This window comes from Anomaloglossus baeobatrachus, chromosome 7 (assembly GCF_048569485.1).
Source record: "Anomaloglossus baeobatrachus isolate aAnoBae1 chromosome 7, aAnoBae1.hap1, whole genome shotgun sequence".
NCBI classification, from domain to species: domain Eukaryota; kingdom Metazoa; phylum Chordata; class Amphibia; order Anura; family Aromobatidae; genus Anomaloglossus; species Anomaloglossus baeobatrachus.
This window is the reverse complement of record NC_134359.1, coordinates 309,085,935-309,113,693: the sequence shown is the minus strand read 5'-3', so window position 1 is coordinate 309,113,693 and position 27,759 is coordinate 309,085,935. Positions and strand designations below refer to the sequence as shown.

Here is a 27,759-nt window from a genome sequence, read left to right as displayed (position 1 = left end):
GGCGGCAGTGATTCGTTGGGTGCACGACAGCTGCATTCGTTACCGTTGATGTCCCCATCTGTCCCTGTAGAGGCCAGGGATGGCTTCTGCCCGGGGTGGACTTACCTTATTCTGCAGCACAGATGGCGGCAGTGATTTGTTGGGTGCACGGCAGCTCCATTCATTACCGTTGATGTCTCCATCTGTACCTGTAGAGGCTGGGGATGGCTTCTGCTCGGGGTGGACATTACCTTATTCTGCAGCACAGATGGCGGCAGTGATTCGTTGGGTGCACGGCAGCTGCATTCGTTACCGGTGATGTCCCCATCTGTACCTGTAGAGGCCGGGGATGGCTTCTGCTCGGGGTGGACATTACCTTATTCTGCAGCACAGATGGCGGCAGTGATTCGTTGGGTGCACGGCAGCTGCATTCGTTACTGTTGATGTCCCCATCTGTACCTGTAGAGGCCGAGGATGGCTTCTGCTCAGGGTGGACATTACCTTATTTTGCAGCACAGACGGCGGCAGTGATTCGTTGGGAGCACGGAAGCTGCATTCATTACTGGCTGTGTCTCCATCTGTACCTGTAGAGGCTGGGGATGTCTTCTGCCCGGGTTGGACTTACCTTATTCTGCAGCACAGATGGCGGCAGTTATTCGTTGGGTGCACGGCAGCTGCATTCGTTACCGGCGATGTACCCATCTGTACCTGTAGAGGCCAGGGATGGCTTCTGCTCGGGGTGGACATTACCTTATTCTGCAGCACAGATGGTGGCAGTGATTCGTTGGGTGCACGGCAGCTGCATTCGTTACCGGCGGTGTCCCAATCTGTCCCTGTAGAGGCCGGGGATGGCTTCTGCTCGGGGTGGAGATTACCTTATTCTGCAGCACAGATGGCGGCAGTGATTCATTGGGAGCACGGAAGCTGCATTCATTACTGGCTGTCTCTCCATCTGTACCGGTAGAGGCCGGGGATGGCTTCTCAGGATATTATGTATTACAGCACACACATTTTCATAAAAGGTTTATTATTGCATTAGTAATACTGGCCTCGTGCAAAGCCCTGTCAGAATGCCCCGACCACCCCAGGAGGAGCAGCTAAAGGCTCCATAATCTAGAAGAGGTGTAAGGCAACTATTCCTCCTGGGCAACTGAGAGAAAGGAACTACAGGCTCATCTTCTACAGCGTCCTCCTGTGGTTACACTGGATCCTGCATACTGTTGGGGGTAATAACACTGCTTTCTGTAAGGATGATTCCCTCGCTCATCTGTGTGGCCCCCAGAGGAAGAGATGCCCATCAATGAACGCCTGTCTCTAGGGGGGATACCTTTCGAGAGGCTTCAGGGCTCTGTCATCACTTGCCTCCTTGTCTATCTTTTCCCAGTTGGGCGGTTTCTGCTCCCCCGGGGATGACCGCAGCAGATCATTGCGACCCTTGGACACTGCAGTCGTGACGCTCAGGGCACATGACAGTAGATATTGGTTGTCAGATCGGAGGTGTCGGGATGCTTCGCACAGTAGCTTAGCCCCTGCTTAATACTGAGATGGTAGAATCTGGTAACATTAGTCCTTACAGTAGTTAATAAATACTCTGCCCTTAAATATATCTACTACAATGTCTACTTCAAGTTTGGTTTTGCTGGTTGCACCTGTGTGTTTGGCTACATCTACGTCGCCGGTGTCTGCTGCATCTAAACCTCGGTCAGGGGTTTACTCCAACAGACACGGATAACTGCTTATCCACGTGAGGTCGGAGGATACACCCCAGTGCAGATATAAGATACTGATCACCACCAGGACGTGCATAATCTGGTGACTGTTGCACCAATAGTCAAATTTTCCAGGCTGTAAACGTTCAGGAAGTCGGGAAACATTAATGATGCCTCCGAGTAAAGCCAGGCTATCCATAAGGAGGTAGCAGCGTAGTGAAGATGGATGGCCTGAACCCAGTCCTGCCCAGCGGAGATAGAAGAAGAAGAAGCGGAAGGCAGCCTGCCAGGCGAACGAGCACAGACGGCTTACGTTGCTGTGAGCACTGACCGCACAGAAGATCACGTAGCTAGACAAGCCACTATATGCCAGGAGGGCCAGGCTCCGCGTGTAGGGATGGCACAGCAGCGTGCAGTAGATGATAGGAAGAGCACCTGCGAAGAGAAGACAACGTGATCACTAGTGCTGCCGACAAATCCACATGCCCGCAGCCCACCCACGCACTCATCTGGAATAGTATGGGTGCATTACACTGCTATGGCAAAACTTACCCAAAGTGTTAACAAGGCAGATGCCGCACATGTCGAGAGTGAGGAGTTTGTGGTACACGGGTGCTCCGCCATGGTGGTTCATGAAGAGGTGGTACACCACACTGCCCAGCTGGGGGCTGACACAGGCCAGGTAATGGACCACCCCCAACCAGGGGACAGTAAGCTGGCGCCAAGGGATCTGCAATGGGAGCAAGAACAAGAAGCCAAGGAGCGGGATCCCTAAAAGAAAAGAGAAAGATCTAATGTCACAACTAATGCAACATGTGACAATGGCACAAAGCAGGAGGACCGGCAGAGCTGTGCTTACATCTCACTCCGCGGTCAACCTGATACGAGCGTGGTCAACCTGATGCGAGTGGTAACACATCTGATCACATCTGTAACCTGATCCACAGTCTTATTTACTGCCCGAGAGATCACAATACACAGAGCGTGCCAGCACCACCACACTGAGAGGAGCTGCGGGAGGGCTGCTGGGTTCTCCTGAAGTATGGTCTACAGTCTCCTGCAACTCTGGTGGTACTACTGACTAACTAATGACCGTGTCGTTATTACAAAAGACCAGTTATACTAAGTACTTGACAATGTAGGGTCAGGCGCTAAACAGAAACACTGAAGACCAACACTGACAAGGTGCCCCACATCCAGAAGACATACTGCGCCAGATACCCAACACTGGGTCATCTGCCCATCATTCCCTGACTGTGAATTCATTCTACACACCAGGCACATCTTCCTGAGCAGTATGATGGCCGCGTGCTCCATGGTGATTAGTACGATCACCTCTAGATACAGGACACGTCTCCTTCCTGAGCAGTATGATAGCCGCGCGCTCCATGGTGATTAGTACGATCACCTCTAGATACAGGACACATCTTCCTGAGCAGTATGATGGCCGCGCGCTCCATGGTGATTAGTACGATCTCCTCTAGATACAGGACACGTCTCCTTCCTGAGCAGTATGATGACCGCGTCCTCCATGGTGATTAGTACGATCTCCTCTAGATACCGGACACATCTTCCTGAGCAGTATGATGGCCGCGTGCTCCATGGTGATTAGTACGATCTCCTCTAGATACCGGACACATCTTCCTGAGCAGTATGATGGCCGCGTGCTCCATGGTGATTAGTACGATCTCCTCTAGATATCGGACACGTCTCCTTCCTGAGCAGTATGATGGCCTCGTGCTCCATGGTGATTAGTACGATCTCCTCTAGATACAGGACACATCTCCTTCCTGAGCAGTATGATGGCCTCGTGCTCCATGGTGATTAGTACGATCTCCTCTAGATATCGGACACGTCTACTTCCTGAGCAGTATGATGGCCGCGTGCTCCATGGTGATTAGTGCGATCTCCTCTATATACAGGACACATCTTCCTGAGCAGTATGATGGCCGTGTGCTCCATGGTGATTAGTACGATCTCCTCTATATACAGGACACGTCTCCTTCCTGAGCAGTATGATGGCCGTGTGCTCCATGGTGATTAGTGTGATCTCCTCTATATACAGGACACATCTTCCTGAGCAGTATGATGGCCGTGTGCTCCATGGTGATTAGTGTGATCTCCTCTATATACAGGACACGTCTCCTTCCTGAGCAGTATGATGGCCGCGTGCTCCATGGTGATTAGTACGATCTCCTCTATATACAGGACATATCTTTCTGAGCAGCATGATGGCCGCGTGCTCCATGGTGATAGGTACGATCTCTAGATACAGGACACGTCTCCTTCCTGAGCAGTATGATGGCCGGGTGCTCCATGGTGAGTAGTACGATCACCTCTAGATACAGGACATGTCTCCTTCCTGAGCAGTATGATGGCCGCGTTCTCCATGGTGATTAGTACGATCTCCTCTATATACAGGACACGTCTCCTTCCTGAGCAGTATGATGGCCGCGTGCTCCATGGTGATTAGTAAGATCTCCTCTAGATACAGGACACGTCTCCTTCCTGAGCAGTATGATGGCCGTGTGCTCCATGGTGATTAGTGCGATCTCCTATATACAGGACACGTTTCCTTCCTGAGCAGTATGATGGCCGTGTGCTCCATGGTGATTAGTATGATCACCTCTATATACAGGACACGTCTCCTTCCTGAGCAGTATGATGACCGCGTGCTCCATGGTGATTAGTACGATCTCCTCTATATACAGGACACGTCTCCTTCCTGAGCAGTATGATGGCCGCGTGCTCCATGGTGATTAGTACGATCTCCTCTATATACAGGACACGTCTCCTTCCTGAGCAGTATGATGGCCGCGTGCTCCATGGTGATTAGTACGATCTCCTCTATATACAGGACACGTCTCCTTCCTGAGCAGTATGATGGCCGTGTGCTCCATGGTGATTAGTGCGATCTCCTCTATATACAGGACACGTCTCCTTCCTGAGCAGTATGATGGCCGTGTGCTCCATGGTGATTAGTATGATCTCTTCTATATACAGGACACGTCTCCTTCCTGAGCAGTATGATGGCCGCGTGCTCCATGGTGATTAGTACGTTCTCCTCTATATACAGGACACGTCTCCTTCCTGAGCAGTATGATGGCCGCGTGCTCCATGGTGATAGGTACGATCTCCTCTATATACAGGACACGTCTCCTTCCTGAGCAGTATGATGGCCGCGTACTCCATGGTGATTAGTACGATCTCCTCTATATACAGAACATGTCTCCATCCTGAGCAGTATGATGGCCGCGTGCTCCATGGTGATAGGTACGATCTCTAGATACAGGACACGTCTCCTTCCTGAGCAGTATGATGGCCGCGTGCTCCATGGTGATAGGTACGATCTCCTCTATATACAGGACACGTCTCCTTCCTGAGCAGTATGATGGCCGCGTACTCCATGGTGATTAGTACGATCTCCTCTATATACAGGACATGTCTCCATCCTGAGCAGTATGATGGCCGCGTGCTCCATGGTGATAGGTACGATCTCTAGATACAGGACACGTCTCCTTCCTGAGCAGTATGATGGTCGCGTGCTCCATGGTGATTAGTACGATCTCCTCTAGATACAGGACACGTCTCCTTCCTGAGCAGTATGATGGTCGCGTGCTCCATGGTGATTAGTACGATCACCTCTAGATACAGGACACGTCTCCTTCCTGAGCAGTATGATGGCCGTGTGCTCCATGGTGATTAGTGTGATCTCCTCTAGATACAGGACACGTCTCCTTCCTGAGCAGTATGATGGCCGCGTGCTCCATGGTGATTAGTACGATCTCCTCTATATACAGGACATGTCTCCTTCCTGAGCAGTATGATGGCCGCGTGCTCCATGGTGATTAGTGCGATCTCCTCTATATACAGGACACGTCTCCTTCCTGAACAGTATGATGGCCGCGTGCTCCATGATGATTAGTACGATCTCCTCTATATACAGGACATGTCTCCATCCTGAGCAGTATGATGGTCGCGTGCTCCATGGTGATTAGTACGATCTCCTCTATATACAGGACACGTCTCCTTCCTGAACAGTATGATGGCCGTGTGCTCCATGGTGATTAGTGCGATCTCCTCTATATACAGGACACGTCTCCTTCCTGAACAGTATGATGGCCGCGTGCTTCATGGTGATTAGTGCGATCTCCTCTATATACAGGACACGTCTCCTTCCTGAGCAGTATGATGGTCGTGTGCTCCATGGTGATTAGTATGATCTCCTCTATATACAGGACACGTCTCCTTCCTGAACAGTATGATGGCCGTGTGCTCCATGGTGATTAGTGCGATCTCCTCTATATACAGGACACGTCTCCTTCCTGAACAGTATGATGGCCGTGTGCTCCATGGTGATTAGTACGATCTCCTCTATATACAGGACACGTCTCCTTCCTGAGCAGTATGATGGCCGCGTGCTCCATGGTGATTAGTACGATCTCCTCTATATACAGGACACGTCTCCTTCCTGAGCAGTATGATGGCCGCGTGCTCCATGGTGATTAGTGTGATCTCCTCTATATACAGGACACGTCTCCTTCCTGAGCAGTATGATGGCGCGTGCTCCATGGTGATTAGTGTGATCTCCTCTATATACAGGACACGTCTCCTTCCTGAGCAGTATGATGGCCGCGTGCTCCATGGTGATTAGTACGATCTCCTCTATATACAGGACACATCTTTCTGAGCAGCATGATGGCCGCGTGCTCCATGGTGATAGGTACGATCTCTAGATACAGGACACGTCTCCTTCCTGAGCAGTATGATGGCCGGGTGCTCCATGGTGAGTAGTACGATCACCTCTAGATACAGGACATGTCTCCTTCCTGAGCAGTATGATGGCCGCGTTCTCCATGGTGATTAGTACGATCTCCTCTATATACAGGACACGTCTCCTTCCTGAGCAGTATGATGGCCGCGTGCTCCATGGTGATTAGTAAGATCTCCTCTAGATACAGGACACGTCTCCTTCCTGAGCAGTATGATGGCCGTGTGCTCCATGGTGATTAGTGCGATCTCCTATATACAGGACACGTTTCCTTCCTGAGCAGTATGATGGCCGTGTGCTCCATGGTGATTAGTATGATCACCTCTATATACAGGACACGTCTCCTTCCTGAGCAGTATGATGACCGCGTGCTCCATGGTGATTAGTACGATCTCCTCTATATACAGGACACGTCTCCTTCCTGAGCAGTATGATGGCCGCGTGCTCCATGGTGATTAGTACGATCTCCTCTATATACAGGACACGTCTCCTTCCTGAGCAGTATGATGGCCGCGTGCTCCATGGTGATTAGTACGATCTCCTCTATATACAGGACACGTCTCCTTCCTGAGCAGTATGATGGCCGTGTGCTCCATGGTGATTAGTGCGATCTCCTCTATATACAGGACACGTCTCCTTCCTGAGCAGTATGATGGCCGTGTGCTCCATGGTGATTAGTATGATCTCTTCTATATACAGGACACGTCTCCTTCCTGAGCAGTATGATGGCCGCGTGCTCCATGGTGATTAGTACGTTCTCCTCTATATACAGGACACGTCTCCTTCCTGAGCAGTATGATGGCCGCGTGCTCCATGGTGATAGGTACGATCTCCTCTATATACAGGACACGTCTCCTTCCTGAGCAGTATGATGGCCGCGTACTCCATGGTGATTAGTACGATCTCCTCTATATACAGAACATGTCTCCATCCTGAGCAGTATGATGGCCGCGTGCTCCATGGTGATAGGTACGATCTCTAGATACAGGACACGTCTCCTTCCTGAGCAGTATGATGGCCGCGTGCTCCATGGTGATAGGTACGATCTCCTCTATATACAGGACACGTCTCCTTCCTGAGCAGTATGATGGCCGCGTACTCCATGGTGATTAGTACGATCTCCTCTATATACAGGACATGTCTCCATCCTGAGCAGTATGATGGCCGCGTGCTCCATGGTGATAGGTACGATCTCTAGATACAGGACACGTCTCCTTCCTGAGCAGTATGATGGTCGCGTGCTCCATGGTGATTAGTACGATCTCCTCTAGATACAGGACACGTCTCCTTCCTGAGCAGTATGATGGTCGCGTGCTCCATGGTGATTAGTACGATCACCTCTAGATACAGGACACGTCTCCTTCCTGAGCAGTATGATGGCCGTGTGCTCCATGGTGATTAGTGTGATCTCCTCTAGATACAGGACACGTCTCCTTCCTGAGCAGTATGATGGCCGCGTGCTCCATGGTGATTAGTACGATCTCCTCTATATACAGGACATGTCTCCTTCCTGAGCAGTATGATGGCCGCGTGCTCCATGGTGATTAGTGCGATCTCCTCTATATACAGGACACGTCTCCTTCCTGAACAGTATGATGGCCGCGTGCTCCATGATGATTAGTACGATCTCCTCTATATACAGGACATGTCTCCATCCTGAGCAGTATGATGGTCGCGTGCTCCATGGTGATTAGTACGATCTCCTCTATATACAGGACACGTCTCCTTCCTGAGCAGTATGATGGCCGTGTGCTCCATGGTGATTAGTGCGATCTCCTCTATATACAGGACACGTCTCCTTCCTGAACAGTATGATGGCCGCGTGCTTCATGGTGATTAGTGCGATCTCCTCTATATACAGGACACGTCTCCTTCCTGAGCAGTATGATGGTCGTGTGCTCCATGGTGATTAGTATGATCTCCTCTATATACAGGACACGTCTCCTTCCTGAACAGTATGATGGCCGTGTGCTCCATGGTGATTAGTGCGATCTCCTCTATATACAGGACACGTCTCCTTCCTGAGCAGTATGATGGCCGCGTGCTCCATGGTGATTAGTGCGATCTCCTCTATATACAGGACACGTCTCCTTCCTGAACAGTATGATGGCCGCGTGCTCCATGGTGATTAGTGCGATCTCCTCTATATACAGGACACGTCTCCTTCCTGAACAGTATGATGGCCGCGTGCTCCATGGTGATTAGTGCGATCTCCTCTATATACAGGACACGTCTCCTTCCTGAACAGTATGATGGCCGCGTGCTCCATGGTGATTAGTGCGATCTCCTCTATATACAGGACACGTCTCCTTCCTGAGCAGTATGATGGTCGTGTGCTCCATGGTGATTAGTGCGATCTCCTCTATATACAGGACACGTCTCCTTCCTGAACAGTATGATGGCCACGTGCTCCATGGTGATTAGTACGATCTCCTCTATATACAGGACACGTCTCCTTCCTGAGCAGTATGATGGCCACGTGCTCCATGGTGATTAGTACGATCTCCTCTATATACAGGACACGTCTCCTTCCTGAGCAGTATGATGGCCGCGTGCTCCATGGTGATTAGTGCGATCTCCTCTATATACAGGACACGTCTCCTTCCTGAACAGTATGATGGCCGCGTGCTCCATGATGATTAGTACGATCTCCTCTATATACAGGACATGTCTCCATCCTGAGCAGTATGATGGTCGCGTGCTCCATGGTGATTAGTACGATCTCCTCTATATACAGGACACGTCTCCTTCCTGAACAGTATGATGGCCGCGTGCTTCATGGTGATTAGTGCGATCTCCTCTATATACAGGACACGTCTCCTTCCTGAGCAGTATGATGGTCGTGTGCTCCATGGTGATTAGTATGATCTCCTCTATATACAGGACACGCCTCCTTCCTGAGCAGTATGATGGCCGCGTGCTCCATGATGATTAGTACGATCTCCTCTATATACAGGACACGTCTCCTTCCTGAGCAGTATGATGGCCGCGTGCTCCATGATGATTAGTACGATCTCCTCTATATACAGGACACGTCTCCTTCCTGAGCAGTATGATGGCCGCGTGCTCCATGGTGATTAGTATGATCTCCTCTATATACAGGACACGTCTCCTTCCTGAGCAGTATGATGGCCGCGTGCTCCATGGTGATTAGTACGATCTCCTCTATATACAGGACACGTCTCCTTCCTGAGCAGTATGATGGCCGCGTGCTCCATGGTGATTAGTATGATCACCTCTATATACAGGACACGTCTCCTTCCTGAGCAGTATGATGGCCGTGTGCTCCATGGTGATTAGTATGATCACCTCTATATACAGGACACGTCTCCTTCCTGAGCAGTATGATGGCCGCGTGCTCCATGGTGATTAGTATGATCACCTCTATATACAGGACACGTCTCCTTCCTGAGCAGTATGATGGTCGCGTGCTCCATGGTGATTAGTATGATCACCTCTATATACAGGACACGTCTCCTTCCTGAGCAGTATGATGGCCGCGTGCTCCATGGTGATTAGTACGATCTCCTCTAGATACAGGACACGTCTCCTTCCTGAGCAGTATGATGGCCGCGTGCTCCATGATGATTAGTACGATCTTCTCTATATACAGGACACGTCTCCTTCCTGAGCAGTATGATGGCCGCGTGCTCCATGGTGATTAGTACGATCTCCTCTAGATACAGGACACGTCTCCTTCCTGAGCAGTATGATGGCCGTGTGCTCCATGGTGATTAGTACGATCACCTCTATATACAGGACATGTCTCCATCCTGAGCAGTATGATGGTCGCGTGCTCCATGGTGATTAGTACGATCCCCTCTATATACAGGACACGTCTCCTTCCTGAGCAGTATGATGGCCGCGTGCTCCATGATGATTAGTACGATCTTCTCTATATACAGGACATGTCTCCATCCTGAGCAGTATGATGGCCGCGTGCCCCATGGTGATTAGTACGATCACCTCTATATACAGGACACGTCTCCTTCCTGAGCAGTATGATGGCCGTGTGCTCCATGGTGATTAGTATGATCACCTCTATATACAGGACACGTCTCCTTCCTGAGCAGTATGATGGCCGCGTGCTCCATGGTGATTAGTATGATCACCTCTATATACAGGACACGTCTCCTTCCTGAGCAGTATGATGGTCGCGTGCTCCATGGTGATTAGTATGATCACCTCTATATACAGGACACGTCTCCTTCCTGAGCAGTATGATGGCCGCGTGCTCCATGGTGATTAGTACGATCTCCTCTAGATACAGGACACGTCTCCTTCCTGAGCAGTATGATGGTCGCGTGCTCCATGGTGATTAGTATGATCACCTCTATATACAGGACACGTCTCCTTCCTGAGCAGTATGATGGCCGTGTGCTCCATGGTGATTAGTGTGATCTCCTCTATATACAGGACACGTCTCCTTCCTGAGCAGTATGATGGCCGCGTGCTCCATGATGATTAGTACGATCTTCTCTATATACAGGACACGTCTCCTTCCTGAGCAGTATGATGGCCGCGTGCTCCACGGTGATTAGTACGATCTCCTCTAGATACAGGACACGTCTCCTTCCTGAGCAGTATGATGGCCGTGTGCTCCATGGTGATTAGTACGATCACCTCTATATACAGGACATGTCTCCATCCTGAGCAGTATGATGGTCGCGTGCTCCATGGTGATTAGTACGATCCCCTCTATATACAGGACACGTCTCCTTCCTGAGCAGTATGATGGCCGCGTGCTCCATGATGATTAGTACGATCTTCTCTATATACAGGACATGTCTCCATCCTGAGCAGTATGATGGCCGCGTGCTCCATGATGATTAGTACGATCTTCTCTATATACAGGACATGTCTCCATCCTGAGCAGTATGATGGCCGTGTGCTCCATGGTGATTAGTACGATCCCCTCTATATACAGGACACGTCTCCTTCCTGAGCAGTATGATGACCGCGTGCTCCATGATGATTAGTACGATCTTCTCTATATACAGGACACGTCTCCTTCCTGAGCAGTATGATGGCCGCGTGCTCCATGATGATTAGTACGATCACCTCTATATACAGGACACGTCTCCTTCCTGAGCAGTATGATGGCCGCGTGCTCCATGATGATTAGTACGATCCCCTCTATATACAGGACACGTCTCCTTCCTGAGCAGTATGATGGCCGCGTGCTCCATGATGATTAGTACGATCTTCTCTATATACAGGACATGTCTCCATCCTGAGCAGTATGATGGCCGCGTGCTCCATGATGATTAGTACGATCTTCTCTATATACAGGACATGTCTCCATCCTGAGCAGTATGATGGTCGGGTGCTCCATGGTGATAGGTACGATGCTGCACAATTTTTCCAACACTAAAAAAACAGACATCAGCAAATCCAGGCGAGGTGGAAGCTGTATGAAGGTGTGGTGCAATGAAGTTAAGAAAAAAGGTGTATCCAGCTTCTGCAAAAAAGAGTTCTGCTATAAAAACATGCTTTTTTGCTACATAAAAAACTTTTAAGAAATTCAGAAACACCGGCCCGTTCATTCATTATTTCATGGAACCCTCACTTTTTCCTTTTTTTTTTGTGGAAGCCGGATCCTCCCTTTTCCTTTCCTGCACGATTTTTCTGCCACACGTGCCCGTCATATGAGGTCAGTCTAGAAGCTTCTAAAGCCGCAACTTTCTGCAGTGGAATTTACTGTTACACAGGTCTAGAAAGAAATATTTCTTGTAATTATCGCAGGAGACTTTGTACTTTTCTGAATCCTCTTTTTGTCCTGATTTCATGTATATAGATTCTCTATAGCACGTATAGTGCCCATGGAGCAGCATCGTTATTATAAGGTATAGGAAATATACCGGCGACATTAAGAAAACGGTAAGCTACAGATCAGAAAATAAGATGGCGCCACAAAACAGTTTATATTGACCCTAATAATTTCACATGAAAAATAGAAACAAAAATCTGAGTAGAAATGAAGTGTTAACATTAGACTGTGGCTGATTTTTCAGGGTTGTCCCTATATAACATCCAGCAGTATCTGCCGTCATTGCTCCATTACTGTAATGTCCTGGTGTCACCGCTCGCCTTGTTCATCACTTCAATCCCCAAGATCTGGGGGGAAGAAATCTAAATACACTGTATGCAGAATTATTAGGCAGATGAGTATTGTGATCACATGATACTTGTTATACATGTCGTCTTGCTCCAGGCTGAATAGCCTGACAGACAACTACCAATGAAGTAACTCAGGTGCTGTGCCTCTCTGTAATGAGGAGGGGTGCGGTGTAATGACATCAACACCCTATATAAGGTAAATAACTGCTCATGAATTGAGGAAAATCAAGCGTGAAGCTGCCAAGATGCCATTTGCCACAAGTTTGGCCATATTTCAGAGCTGCAACGTTACTGGAGTATCAAAAAAGCACAAGGTGTGCCATACTCAGGGACAGGCCAAGGTAAGGAAGGCTGAAAACCACCACCTCTGACCAAGAAACATGAGCTAAAACGTCAAGACTGGGCCAAGAAATATCTGAAGACTGATTCTTCACAGGTTTTATGGACTGATGAAATGAGAGTGACTCTTGATGGGCAGATGGATGGGCCAGAGGCTGGATCAGTAAAGGGCAGAGAGCTCCACTCCGCTCAGATGCCAGCAAGTTGGAGGTGGGCACTGGTATGGGCTGGGATCATCAAAGATCAACTTGTGGGACCTTTTCTGATTGAGGATGGAGTGAAGCTCAACTCCCAGACCTACTGCCAGTTTCTGGAAGACAACTTCTTCAAGCAGTGGTACAGGAAGAAGTCGGTATCGTTCAAGAAAACCATGATTTTCATGCAGGACAATGCTCCATCACATGCATCCAACTACTCCACAGCGTGGCTGGCCAGTAAAGGTCTAAAAGATGAAAAAATAATGACATGGCCCGCTTGTTCACCTGATCTGAACCCCATAGAGAACCTGTGGTCCCTCATAAAATGTGAGCTCTACAGGGAGGGAAAACAGTCCACCTCTGGGAGCAGTGTCTGGAGGCTGTGGTGGCTGCTGTACGCAATGTGGATCGTAAACAGATCAAGCAATGACAGAATCTACGGATGGGTGAGTGGATGAGTGTCATCAGCAAGAAAGGGGGCGATATTGGGCACAAATGTTTTGGGGGTTTTGTTTTTGCATGTCAGAAATGTTTATTTCTAAATTTTGTGCAGTTATATTGGTCTATCTGGTGAATATAAACAAGTGAGATGGGAATATATTTTGTTTTTATTAAGTTGCCTAATAATTCTGCACAGTAATAGTCACCTGCACAAACAGATCCTCCTAAAATAGCCAAATCTAAAAAAAACAAACAATCCAACTGCCAAAAATATTAAGCTCTGATATTTGTAAGTCTTTTGGGTGATTGAGAACATAGCTGTTGATCAATAATAAAAAAATCCTCTAAAATACAACTTGCCTAATAATTCTGCAAACAGTGTATGATGCAGAAAGTGCAGAGACATGCGACATCCAAACGTTGCATGTTTATTGCACTATGATGGAATAAAGAAAGATAAAATCTGCACTCAGGAGGACGCTGTCAATCGCTTTTTTACATGGTATGTGGAGTCAAGTGATCCCTTGATACTGGACGGGCGTCCCAGTACCGCCAAATTGTGTGTCACACAGGCGGCCATTGACCACAGGTGCTGCAGTCTGCTTTGTTTACATGCGACATCCAAGACACTGGTTCCTCAACTTTTCCGCAGGTTGGTCCCTGCGTTTTTTAACCATTATCTATGGCAAAAAAACGCAGGTACCTGCAGAAAAGAAGTGACATGCAAAAGAAATTTCTGCAAAAAAAGCAGTGCGCGCACTGGGCCTTAGATGTCTTCACAGATCCACTTGAAGCTTTTCCAAGATCTCAGTTCCTTATTATTTCAATTCCTTCGGACACATCATCTCTCATATTCTCTCTGATCTAAGGACCATAAATCCCCTGTCCTCCAGTTTTGCTGGTGAAATGCAGGAGAATTTCGGTGACATGTGCTGGACCCTTGTGAACTTGTCTTTGGCTTCCACAAAGTTTTTAATAAATCCCAACTTTCTATGTAGTAGAGGAATAAACTGAAGGATTCTGCTGACCATTGTCTGAACCTGGAGCAGAGATGTTCCTCTGTCCCCAATCACGACAGACACAATGCTCTACTGGATTTCTACTGTCCCATAAACACAAGAAGCAGCAATATTTGGTGACCCCTCCTTACATTCCCATTAGCAGACCAATCACTTTCACATCTCCACAAATATTCCATTGATGATGCTTATATTTGATAGCATCCGAAACAACTGACAGATTTCTATAACTTTCCTTTAGATGATGAGTGAGCACTAGGGATTGATGGTTTCATATTTCCATTATGAAGCAGCGCGGCTTTCACACTTCTCTGGGAGGAGTCAGTAAACGACCACCAATCTGCAACAAAATACTCTGGATTCTGTTCTTCAAAGAGGCCAATCACACTGTTACAGCGCACCATTGCTCCATCAACTGTGAAAAATTGTGTAACTCCAGTTTCACACTTGCGTTGTTTTGACGAGAACGGGTTCCGTCACAAATGTAGTACAGTTCATTTATTTACAGTGGAAGCGCAACACCATGTGGACACAAGCGGGTAGTGTATGAAGCACAGAATAGCATAGTGTCACACTTCCACTGTGAATAAATGAACTGTACTACAGTTGTGACAGAACCCGTTCTCGTCAAAACAACGCAAGTGTGAAACCGGCCTTAGGGGTACTATGCACGTTGCGACATTGCACGTGCGATGTCGATGGGGTCAAATCGAAAGTGATGCACATCCGGCGTCGCAGTCGATATCGCAACGTGTAAAACCTTTTTGATACGATGAACGAGCGCAAAAGCGTCGTTATCGTATCATCGCTGCAGCCTCTGACATTTCCATAATGCCGGTGCAGCGACAGGTACGATGTTGTTCCTCGCTCCTGCGGCAGCACACATCGCTGTGTGTGAAGCCGCAGGAGCGAGGAACTTCACCTTACCTGCCGCCGGCTGCAATGAGGACGGAGGTGGGCGGGATGTTTACATCCTGCTCATCTCCGCCCCTCCACTTCAATTAGCCGCCTGCCGTGTGACTTCGCTGTGACGCTGCACGACCCGCCCCCTTAGGAAGGAGGCGGGTCGCCGGCCAGAGGGACGTCGCACGGCAGGTATGTGCGTGTGAAACTGCCGTACGCTACGTCAGCTTTCACTAGATATTGCACGTGCGACGGGGGCGGGACTATCGCTGCAGCATCGGTAACACATTGTTACCGATGTCGCAGCGTGCAAAGCCCGCCTTAATGTGTTACTTCTGTTTCGGTAATAACACACTTTGACATCATCATGAAGACGATTCTTCTGTTAAAACCTAGATGCAAGAAGTTCAGCTTTATCTTTTGACAATGAAAGGTCTCTGATGAGATCATTTCATTCATGTTGAGTAAAGCGTTCTGGCTGCTCCATCAGGTACAGACTCATCTTGACTTGAGGTCTCCATGTCTTCACCAGTAGCTTCAGCTCCATAGTCTTCATATTTGACTTAATTTTCATCCAATCCACACAACGGTGGTACAGGAACTGGCAAGGTCGCATCATGTGGAACCGGCCTAATCGCAGATTCAAGTTCAGGGGAATTAATCTTATGTTTGTTCTTTGTAGAAAAGCCCTTCAGTTTCACAAAACAAAAGTAGCCGTCATCACTATGATTTTTGGGTTCTCTCTAAATCATGGAAACAGCAAATGGCATAGCCACTTTCCTCAATCGGTCACGAAGATCATTTGAACAACTTGAGCATATCACACGAGGGGCCCAGCAAATTCGGATACAGTGAATTATACATGAAGTAATCAGATTGGGAATATTTGTAGTGCTGTGTACAAACTATGGGTTTGCTCACATTAGCATATAAAAATTCGTCCCATTCCAAAAAGTTGGGAGAGTGGAATCCATCTGAGTAACTTTGTCATCCGAGTGGGCAATTTTTTTCTCGCATAGCATTCGAGTGACATGCGTATACCATCTATATTATGACATACGTATGACATGCGTACTCAATCTGTGTGACACCCTATCCCATGTCTTCAACCTATCACTAACAACTGGTGTATTCCCTTCATGCTTTAAACATGCCTCAATCACACCCATCCTCAAAAAGCCCTCCCTTGACCCTTCCTCTGTGTCAAACTATCGCCCCATATCACTTTTCCCCTATGCCTCAAAACTAATGGAACAGCATGTCCATCTTGAACTGTCCTCATACCTCTCCTCCCGCTACCTCTTTGACTGGTTACAATCTAGCTTCCGACCGCATCATTCCACTGAAACTGCCCAAACTAAAGTCACACTAACTGTCAAACCCAAGCGACACTACTCTGTCCTCCTCCTCCTGGACCTGTCCTCTGCCTTTGACACAGTAGACCATTCCCTCCTACTACAGATTCTCTCATCTCTGGGCATCACAGACTTGGCGATATCTTGGATCTCCTCATACTTAACCGACCGAACTTTCAGCGTCTCCCATTCTCACACCACTTCCTCCTTTCACCCCCCATCTATCGGGGTCCCCCAAGGTTCAGTTATAGGACCCCTGCTGTTCTCCATCTACACCTTAGGCCTGGGACAGCTCATAGAGTCCCACGGCTTTCAGTATCACCTCTACGCTGGTGATACGCAGATCTACCTCTCTGAATCTGACATCACCTCCCTACTAACCAGAATCCTACAATGTCTGTCTGCTATGTCATCCTTTTTCTCTGCTTGATTCTTTAAACTGAACATGGACAAAACAGAATTCATTGTCTTTCCTCCTCCTCACTCAACCCCCCCACCTGACATATCCATCAATGTCTGCTCACCTTCCCCAGTCTCACGTGTTCACTGCCTGGGAATAACTCTAGACTCTGATCTCTCTCTCAAGCCACACATCCAAGCCCTCTTCACCTCCTGCTGCCTCCAACTCACAAACATTTCTCGGATCCGTGCATTCCTTTCCCAAGAAGCTGCAAAAACCCTAGTGCATGCCCTTATTATCTCCCGCCTGGATTATTGCAACCTCCTGCTCTGTGGCCTCCCTTCTAACAGTTTGGCACCCCTACAATCTATTCTAAACTATGCTGCCCGACTAATGCACCTGTCCCCCCGCTATTCCCCGACCTCTCCTCTCTACCAATCCCATCACTGGCTTCCCATCACCCAACGACTCCAGTTCAATGACCTACAAAGCCATCCACAACCTGTCTCCTCCCTACATCTGTGACCTAGTCTCCCAGTACTTACCTACACGTAACCTCAGATCCTCACAAGATCTCCTTCTCTACTCCCCTCTCCTCTTCCCACCATCGCATCCAAGATTTCTCTCGTGCCTCCCCCCTACTCTGGAATGCTCTGCCACAACATATCAGACTCTCGCCTACCTTGACAAGCTTCAAAAGGAACCTGAAGACCCACCTCTTCCGACAAGCCTACAACCTGTCGTAACCCTCATACAGCGCCGCACAATCAGCTCTACCCTCACCTACTGTATCCTCACCTATCCCTTGTAGACTGTGAGCACACGCGGGCAGGGACCTCTATCCTCCTGTACCAGTCTGTGTCTTGTATTGTTTATGATTATTGTACTTGTCCCTATTTTGTATACTCCTTTCACATGTAAAGCGCCATGGAATAAATGGCGCTATAATAATAAATAATAATAATGCATATGCCATCTATATTATGACATACGTATGCTATCTGTGTAACAAGCATACGCCATCTGTGTGACAGGCGTTTTAACATCATCTTTTACATCTTAGACTACTCTATGTAAATTCTTAGTTGTCATAAATAGTATACAGTAGCAATCAAATCTAAAACTATAGAGAGACTAGATAATTATCAAAACAAGGCCAAGATAAAGCAGACAGCTGAGGGATGGTATTATCAGGGTGGGAGATCCATGATGATTGGGCCCTTCCCAGCCTAAAAATAGCAGCCCCCCCCTGAAATGGCACATCTATTAGATGTAAGAATACTGGTGGTTTTTGCCCGGCTCCTCCCGATTGCCCTGGTGCGGTGGGAAATAGACTAATAGTGCATGGGGTTGATGTCGGCTGTGTAATGTCAGTTGGCATCAAGCCCAGGGGTCCGTAAAAAGGAGGCATCTATAAGACACACCCATTACTTACCCAGTAAATTAAAAGAAATAAACACAAATACTTTATTTGAAAAAACACTTTCCCTGGTTCATAAATTTATTAAAAAAAAACACCATCAACTCCTGCAGATCCGACAAAATCCAGGGAATCCGACGTAGTCTAGAAAGGGAAACCTGAAAGACACACAGACAAGACACCATCCCTCGTTCACCAATTTATTAGAAAAGAAACAGCCCACACAGGTGTGACGTAGTCAGTGGCGTTCCCACAACGTCCCCTGAATCTGTAGTCCAAACCTTTGAAGCCTCGTTGTGAGAACGAAACTTCATAGGCAGCAGCCACTCCCTGATGAGGGACAGTGTATTGTTTTTGCTTCTGTCTTTTTATGTCTGTCAGGTTTCCATTTGTGGGCTACGTTGGATTTCCTGGACTTTGTCGGATGTATACATGGATATACCATGTAAACCCCACTCTCTATACAGACACATCTGCAGGTTTTCCCTCCGCTCTCTATACAGACACATCTGCAGGTTTATCCCTTCCTCTCTATACAGACACATCTGCAGATTTTCCCTCCGCTCTCTATACAGACACATCTGCACAAACAATTATACGCAAGCACAAACAAGATGGAAATGTCAAGCCATCATACTGCTCAGGAAGGAGACGGGTTCTGTGCCCCAGAGATGAACATGCTTTGGTCAGACATGTGCATATCAACCCAAGAACAAGAAGAAGAAGACATTGATCCAAAAGAAACAGAAAATAAGCCAGATTAATGTTTGTAAATGCAACAGGAACAAAGACCTTAATATGTGAAGATGTCCTGGGGTCTGAGGAAACTAAAATTGAGCTGTTTGGCCATAATGACTATCGTTATGATTGGAGGAAAAATGAAGAAGCTTTCAAGATTAAGAAAACCATCCCACCTGTGAAAAACAGGGGCAGCAGCATCATGATGTGGGGCTGTTTGGCTGCAGGAGGGACTGGTGACTTCACAAAATAGATGGCATCATGAGGAAAGAAGATTATGTGCAATACTGAAGAACATCTCAAGACATCAGCCAGGAACTTACAGCTTGGGTGGAAACGGGTCTTCCAAATGGACAATGACCCGAAGCTACTGCCAAACTGGTTACACAGGGGCTTAAGGATAACAAAGTCAATGTTTTGGAGTGGCCATCAGAAAGCCCTGATCTCAACTGAGCTGAATCCTATTGAAAATGTATGGGCAAAGCTGAAACGGCCGGAGCGAGCGGCGACCTCCAAACATGGCTCAGCTCCACTAGATCTGTCAGGAGGAATCGGCCCAAATTTGGCACCGACTATTATGAGAAGCTTCAGGTAGGATCCAAAACGTTTCCCCCAAGTCACACAGTGTAAGGGCAATGCCACCAAATACTAATGACATGGAGGAAACTGCACTGTGCAGAAAGGAAGAAAAATGCCTGAAAACATTCTCTCATTATTCTGGAGAGCAGAGGGAAAAACCTGCAGTTGTGTCTGTATAGAGAGCGGAGGGGAAAAACCTGCAGATGTATCTATATAGAGAGCAGAGGGAAAAATCTGCAGAAGTGTCTGTATAGAGAGCGGAGGGAAAACCCTGCAGATGTGTCTGTATAGAGAGCGGAGGGAAAAACCTGCAGATGTGTCTGTATAGAGAGAGGAGGGAAAACTCTGCAGATGTGTCTGTATAGAGAGCGGAGGGAATAACCTGCAGAAGTGTCTGTATAGAGAGAGGAGGGAAAACCCTGCAGATGTGTCTGTATAGAGAACGGAGGGAAAAACCTGCAGATGTGTCTGTATAGAGAGCATAGGGAAAAACCTGCAGATGTGTCTTTATAGAGAGTGGAGGGAAAAGCCTGCAGATGTGTCTTTATAGAGAGCGGAGGGAAAACATGCAGATGTGTCTGTATAGAGACCGGAGGGAAAAACCTGCAGATGTGTCTGTATAGAGAGTGGAGGGAAACACCTGCAGATGTGTCTTTATAGAGAGTGGAGGGAAAAACCTGCAGATGTGTCTGTATAGAGAGTGGGGGAAACTAAGGGTTCACACTGTGCATCATATACAGGCTCGCGGTGTAAGATCTATCTCGCATGTTGGGATCTATCGTCTCCTGGCCTCACCGTGAAACAGTTACGATGGCGGGAGAATCCAGTAAATTCCATGCAGACTCTGCTGCCCCTCTTTGCTTGACTTAAAGTGAACCTGTCGGGTTCCCTCTGCACCCAGGACCATGAGCAGTTCTGGGTGCATATTGCTAATCCCTGCCTAACCGTCCCGGTATACATTAGCATAGATAGAGATCTATAGAAACAGTATTTCTAGAGATCCTTTATGATATGCTAATGAGTGTGCGGACTAGTCACAAGGGTGTGAGTTCCTGCACTCATTCCGCCCTCTTAGCATGTTATCGGGCCCACAGGGGCGTGCTAACATGCTATTTAATGACCATTGCCCGGCAGTGACGCATGTACCTGTGTCTGTTGTCACCTCCTCAGACACCAGGTTTAGGGTCAGTGCACATGATCAGAAGTCCCCACACTTCCGGTCATGCGCAGTATGAAGGTGGGTGTACGTGTCCCGGCTTCAGAGAGGTCTAGTGCACATGACCGGAAGTGTCCGGGACTGGTGATCATGTGCAGTGACTCTAACCCCGGCGTTGTGAGGAGGTGACAACAGACACAGGTACACGTGTCACAGCTGAACACTGGGCAATGGGCATTTAATGGCATGTTAGCACGCCCCTGTGGCCCCAATAACATGCTAGAAGGGTGGAATGAGTGCAGGAAGTAACGCCCCTGGGACTAGTCCCTGAGCTCATTAGCATATAATAAAGGATCTGTAGAAATACTGTTTCTATAGATCTCTTTATCTTTGCTACCAGATACCGGGAAGATTAGGCAGGGATTAGCAATATGCACCCAGAACTGCTCGTGGTCCGGGGGCACACTGGACCCAACAGGTTCCCTTTAATCTTGGAATATTTTTGCACAATCTGTAAGTCAGAGGAGCGACTGTACGGAGCAGTATGTCCACGCTGCTGTGCACACACCAGGCAGCACTATTTACACAAGGCGTTTACTGGGCGACTTTCCAGCCTCTGGATAATATCAAAGCTCCAGTAGGTAATGTTTCGGGCCGGCCGCAGTGTTACCGCCCTCTACAAGGTTTTCTGGTGACATCCCTCCATAATGGGCCTGTTGTCACCAGGATTTGGGGGAAGGGGTTGTAGCAGCTGAGTAAGTATTGTCCTGGACGGGTGACCATGCAGTCAGCGGTGACGTCCTGTGTGTAAGAACATTATAAGATTTGCATTAAGTGGCCTGCACGTGGAGCTGTGCGTGGCCGGACACCGCACGGCGCGGCCGGACACTGTGCTCCACTGCACAGGCCACTGCTGGGGGCACTAATTGCAGCACAGACCTGTAGTTACGCCCCCAGGGGGTGCAGGAACCTGTGCACGTGTGTGGTGAGGAGCGAGGGCCAGGAGCAGTCACACACGGTGTATGCGCAAAGCGTCCGCACAGCTCGCCCTCTGTTATTGCCTTCAGATCCTAAACCCATCAGTGTCCGGTCCCCCTGGAATCCAGGTCACTGGTAAAGAGATTAGGACGCAGAGCTCCTTACAGGAGGGTCCTCGCTCACCTCAGAGCTGGTAAAGGGTTTATATTCTCACGTTAACCCTCAGCTGTCTGAGCTCCGACTAATGCAGAGCATTACACTGATTGACGGCAGGAACCTCCAATCTTTGCCAGCTGCACCCACACAGAAGCCCCCGGAACAATGAGACCAATCTGAGGTGATGATGCCACATTAATGTCACCATATACGCTGGATCTGCTGAAGCTCTCCACGTCCCGTGTATGGAGCTCTGCAGGGTAGAACTCAGGGCTAGTGATGCCCCACATTGTATGAGAATGTATGAAGCACTGCACTAGCCCCACATGTACGAGAACGTATCAAGCACTGCACTAGCCCCACATGTACGAGAACGAATGAAGCACTGCACTAGCCCCACATGTACGAGAACGTATCAAGCACTGCACTAGCCCCACATGTACGAGAACGTATCAAGCACTGCACTAGCCCCACATGTACGAGAACGTATCAAGCACTGCACTAGCCCCACATGTACGAGAACGTATCAAGCACTGCACTAGCCCCACATGTACGAGAACGTATCAAGCACTGCACTAGCCCCACATGTACGAGAGCGTATCAAGCACTGCACTAGCCCCACATGTACGAGAACGTATCAAGCACTGCATTAGCCCCACATGTACGAGAATGAATGAAGCACTGCACTAGCCCCACATGTACGAGAACGTATCAAGTACTGCACTAGCCCCACATGTACGAGAACGTATCAAGCACTGCACTAGCCCCACATGTACGAGAACGTATCAAGTACTGTACTAGCCCCACATGTACGAGAATGTATGAAGCACTGCACTAGCCCCACATGTACGAGAACGTATCAAGTACTGTACTAGCCCCACATGTACGAGAACGTATCAAGCACTGCACTAGCCCCACATGTACGAGAATGAATGAAGCACTGCACTAGCCCCACATGTACGAGAACGTATCAAGCACTGCACTAGCCCCACATGTACGAGAATGAATGAAGCACTGCACTAGCCCCACATGTACGAGAACGTATCAAGTACTGTACTAGCCCCACATGTACGAGAACATATCAAGCACTGCACTAGCCCCACATGTACGAGAACGTATCAAGCACTGCACTAGCCCCACATGTACGAGAATGTATCAAGTACTGTACTAGCCCCACATGTACGAGAATGTATGAAGCACTGCACTAGCCCCACATGTACGAGAATGAATGAAGCACTGCACTAGCCCCACATGTACGAGAATGAATGAAGCACTGCACTAGCCTCACATGTACGAGAACGTATCAAGTACTGTACTAGCCTCACATGTACGAGAACGTATCAAGCACTGCACTAGCCCCACATGTACGAGAACGTATCAAGCACTGCACTAGCCCCACATGTACGAGAATGTATGAAGCACTGCACTAGCCCCACATGTACGAGAACGTATCAAGCACTGCACTAGCCCCACATGTACGAGAATGAATGAAGCACTGCACTAGCCCCACATGTACGAGAATGTATGAAGCACTGCACTAGCCCCACATGTGTGAGAACATATCAAGCACTGCACTATCCCCATATGTACGAGAAAGTATCAAGCACTACACTATCCCCACATGTATGAGAACGTATCAAGGACTACACTAGCCCAGCATGTACGAGAACCTATCAAGCACTGCACTAGCCCCACATGTACGAGAATGTATGAAGCACTGCACTAGCCCCACATGTATGAGAACATATCAAGCACTACACTAGCCACACATGTACGAGAAAGTATCAAGCACTACACTAGCCCCGCATGTACGAGAAAGTATCAAGCACTGCACTAGCCCCATATGTACGAGAACATATCAAGCACTGCACTAGCCCCACATGTACGAGAAAGTATCAAGCACTACACTAGCCCCACATGTACGAGAAAGTATCAAGCACTGCACTAGCCCCATATGTACGAGAAAGTATCAAGCACTGCACTAGCCCCATATGTACGAGAAAGTATCAAGCACTGCACTAGCCCCACATGTACGAGAAAGTATCAAGCACTGCACTAGCCCCACATGTACAAGATTGTATCAAGGACTGCACTAGCCCCATATGTACAAGATTGTATCAAGCAGTGTACTAGCCCCACATGTATGAGAACATATCAAACACTGCACTCACACAATCCTGCGTCCCAGAACTATCACTGCAGTGTACTGAGGATACATGTGCATTGTGGTGATACGCATGCAGTGTGGGGATACATGTGCAGTGATATGCATGCAGTGTGGGCATACGTGTGCAGGGTGGGGATACATGTGCAGTGATATGCATGCAGTGTGGGCATACATGTGCAGTTATTGATGGGACACACAGACCAGTGTATCTGTCACTTGCAGTACACTGGTTCATAGACTTCCACCGCACATACGCTCACCCACCGCACGTACGCTCACCCACCGCACGTACGCTCACCCACCGTGTGTGTAGATGTTACCCAGCTCGTTGTGCAGATAGAAGAGGCTCCGCACACATTCCGCTCCGCTGGCCACAGGTCGGTATCCCGTCAGTACAAACTTATTAAACTGCAGGTGAGGGGGGGATCCGGCCCAGTCCAGTAGGCGCGGGCCACTAAGGAACGCCATCAGTCCACGGGACGTCGTCTCCTCATAGACTCAGAGAGGATCAGCTGCAGCGGGACGTCTTCTCCGGCCACATCAGGACACCAGGAGCTGGGGCGCCGAACAGCGGTCTCCCCACGAAACGTCTCTAGGGCAGGCAGTGGTCTGACAGGCAGTGGTCTCTCTGATCCTGCAGGCGTCAGTCTCTATGATGTAACAGGCAACGGTCTCTCTCGAAGTGACAGGCAGCGGTCTCTGATGTGGCAGCAGTCTCTCTCTCTTGACGTGACAGGCTTGTGACAGGTGGTGGACTCTCTCTGATGTGACAGGTGGCGAACTCTCTGATGTTACAGGCAGCGGTCTCTCTGATGTGACAGGCGGCGGTCTCTCTGATGTTACAGGCAGCGGTCTCTCTGATTCTCTGATGTGACAGGCGGCGGTCTCTCTGATATGACAGGCAGCAGTCTCTCTCTGATGTTACAGGCAGCAGTCTCTCTCTGATGTGACAGGCGGCGGTCTCTCTGATATGACAGGCAGCAGTCTCTCTCTGATGTGACAGGCAGCAGTCTCTCTCTGATGTGACAGGAAGCAGTCTCTCTCTGATGGGACAGGCAGCAGTCTTTCTCTGATGGGACAGGCAGCAGTCTCTCTCTGATAGGACAGGCAGCAGTCTCTGATGTGACAGGCAGCAGTCTCTCTCTGATAGGACAGGCAGCAGTCTCTGATGTGACAGGCAGCGGTCTCTCTCTGATGGAACAGGCAGCGGTCTCTCTCTGATGGAACAGGCAGCAGTCTCTCTCTGATGTGACAGGCAGCGGTCTCTCTCTGATGGGACAGGCAGCGGTCTCTCTCTGATGGAACAGGCGGCAGTCTCTCTCTGATGGGACAGGCAGCGGTCTCTCTCTGATGGGACAGGCGGCAGTCTCTCTCTGATGGGACAGGCAGCGGTCTCTCTCTGATGTGACAGGCGGCAGTCTCTCTCTGATGGGACAGGCAGCAGTCTCTCTGATGTGACAGGCAGCGGTCTCTCTCTGATGTGACAGGCGGCAGTCTCTCTCTGATGGGACAGGCAGCAGTCTCTCTCTCTGATGGGACAGGCAGCGGTCTCTCTCTGATGGGACAGGCAGCGGTCTCTCTCTGATGTGACAGGCGGCAGTCTCTCTCTGATGGGACAGGCCGCAGTCTCTCTGATGGGACAGGCAGCGGTCTCTCTCTGATGTGACAGCCAGCGGTCTCTCTGATGTGACAGGCAGCGGTCTCTCTCTGATGGGACAGGCGGCAGTCTCTCTCTGATGGGACAGGCAGCAGTCTCTCTCTCTGATGGGACAGGCAGCGGTCTCTCTCTGATGTGACAGGCAGCGGTCTCTCTCTGATGGGACAGGCAGCGGTCTCTCTCTGATGGGACAGGCAGCGGTCTCTCTCTGATGGGACAGGCGGCAGTCTCTCTCTGATGGGACAGGCGGCAGTCTCTCTCTGATGGGACAGGCAGCAGTCTCTCTCTGATGGTACAGGCAGCGGTCTCTCTCTGATGGTACAGGCAGCGGTCTCTCTCTGATGGGACAGGCAGCGGTCTCTCTCTGATGGGACAGGCAGCGGTCTCTCTCTGGTGTAGCAGCAGTGAGGTGTCTGCAGGAGATGGCCGGTAACACCTTCACGTGGAGGGAGGGTCCAGCTTCTAATCCAACACGTCAGGCTGAAGGCAGCATCCACGGGACGACCTGTCCTTACACCCAACAGCTCCACGTCACCTCCCCCGACCACCGAACAGCAACAGTCTATGTTCCGACATCACGTGTGACCCAATGAACGGCTGGACCCAGAAAGCTGGCGGTAATGGGTACCCCGTGCCCATGTCAGGGGGAATACAGCCACATTCTACTGACTGAGGTCTCTCGCTCACTGCTTGTCCCTGATGATGATGGTACAGGCCGGGGGTCTCTCTGATGATGGTACAGGCTCGGGGTCTCTCTCTGATGATGATAGTACAGGCGTGGGGTCTCTCTCCGATGATGGTACAGGCTGGGGGTCTCTCTCCGATGATGGTACAGGCTGGGGGTCTCTCTCTGATGATGATGGTACAGGCTGGGGGTCTCTCCGATGATGGTACAGGCTGGGGGTCTCTCTCTGATGATGATAGTACAGGCCTGGGGTCTCTGATGATAACACAGGCGTGCGGTCTCTCTCCGATGATGGTAAAGGCTGGGGGTCTCTCTCTGATGATGATGGTACAGGCTGGGGGTCTCTCTCTGATGATGATGCTACAGGCTGGGGGTCTCTCTCTGATGATGATAGTACAGGCCTGGGGTCTCTCTCTGATGATGATGATAGTACAGGCCAGGGGTCTCTCTCTGATGATAGTACAGGCCGGGGGTCTCTCCGATGATGGTACAGGCTGGGGGTCTCTCTCTGATGATGATAATATAGGCCGGGGGTCTCTTTTTGATGATGATAGCACAGGCCGGGGGTCTCTTGCTGATGATGTACAGGCCGGGGGTCTCTCCCTGATGATGATAGTACAGGCTGAGCGTCTCTATCTGATGATGATGATAGTACAGGCCGGGGGTCTCTCTCTGATGATGATAGCACAGGTCGGGGGTCTCTCTCAGATTATGATAGCACAGGCCAAGGGTCTCTTGCTGATGATGATAGTACAGGCTGGGGGTCTCTCTCTGATGATGATAGCACAGGCCGGGGGTCTCTTGCTGATGATGTACAGGCCGGGGGTCTCTCCCTGATGATGATAGTACAGGCTGGGGGTCTCTCTCTGATGATAGTACAGACTGGGGTCTCTCCCTGATGATGATAGTACAGACTGGGGTCTCTCCCTGATGATAATAGTACAGGCTAGGGGTCTCTCTCTGATGATAGTACAGGCCGGGGGTCTCTCT

The 27,759-nt window shown here is 49.3% G+C and overlaps 1 protein-coding gene across 1 annotated transcript; it reads right to left on the bottom strand.

Moving 5' to 3' along the window:
• Window positions 1-989: 989 nt before the first annotated feature.
• On the bottom strand, window positions 990-24,907 carry PAQR4 (progestin and adipoQ receptor family member 4). The gene is made up of 3 exons (XM_075318681.1): window positions 24,730-24,907; window positions 2,241-2,459; window positions 990-2,123 (listed from the first exon to the last, which is right to left on the bottom strand). The coding sequence occupies exons 1-3, from the start codon at window positions 24,893-24,895 to the stop codon at window positions 1,690-1,692; spliced, it is 819 nt and encodes a 272-aa protein (XP_075174796.1). The 5' UTR covers window positions 24,896-24,907; the 3' UTR covers window positions 990-1,689.
• Between the last annotated feature and the right edge of the window lie 2,852 nt (window positions 24,908-27,759).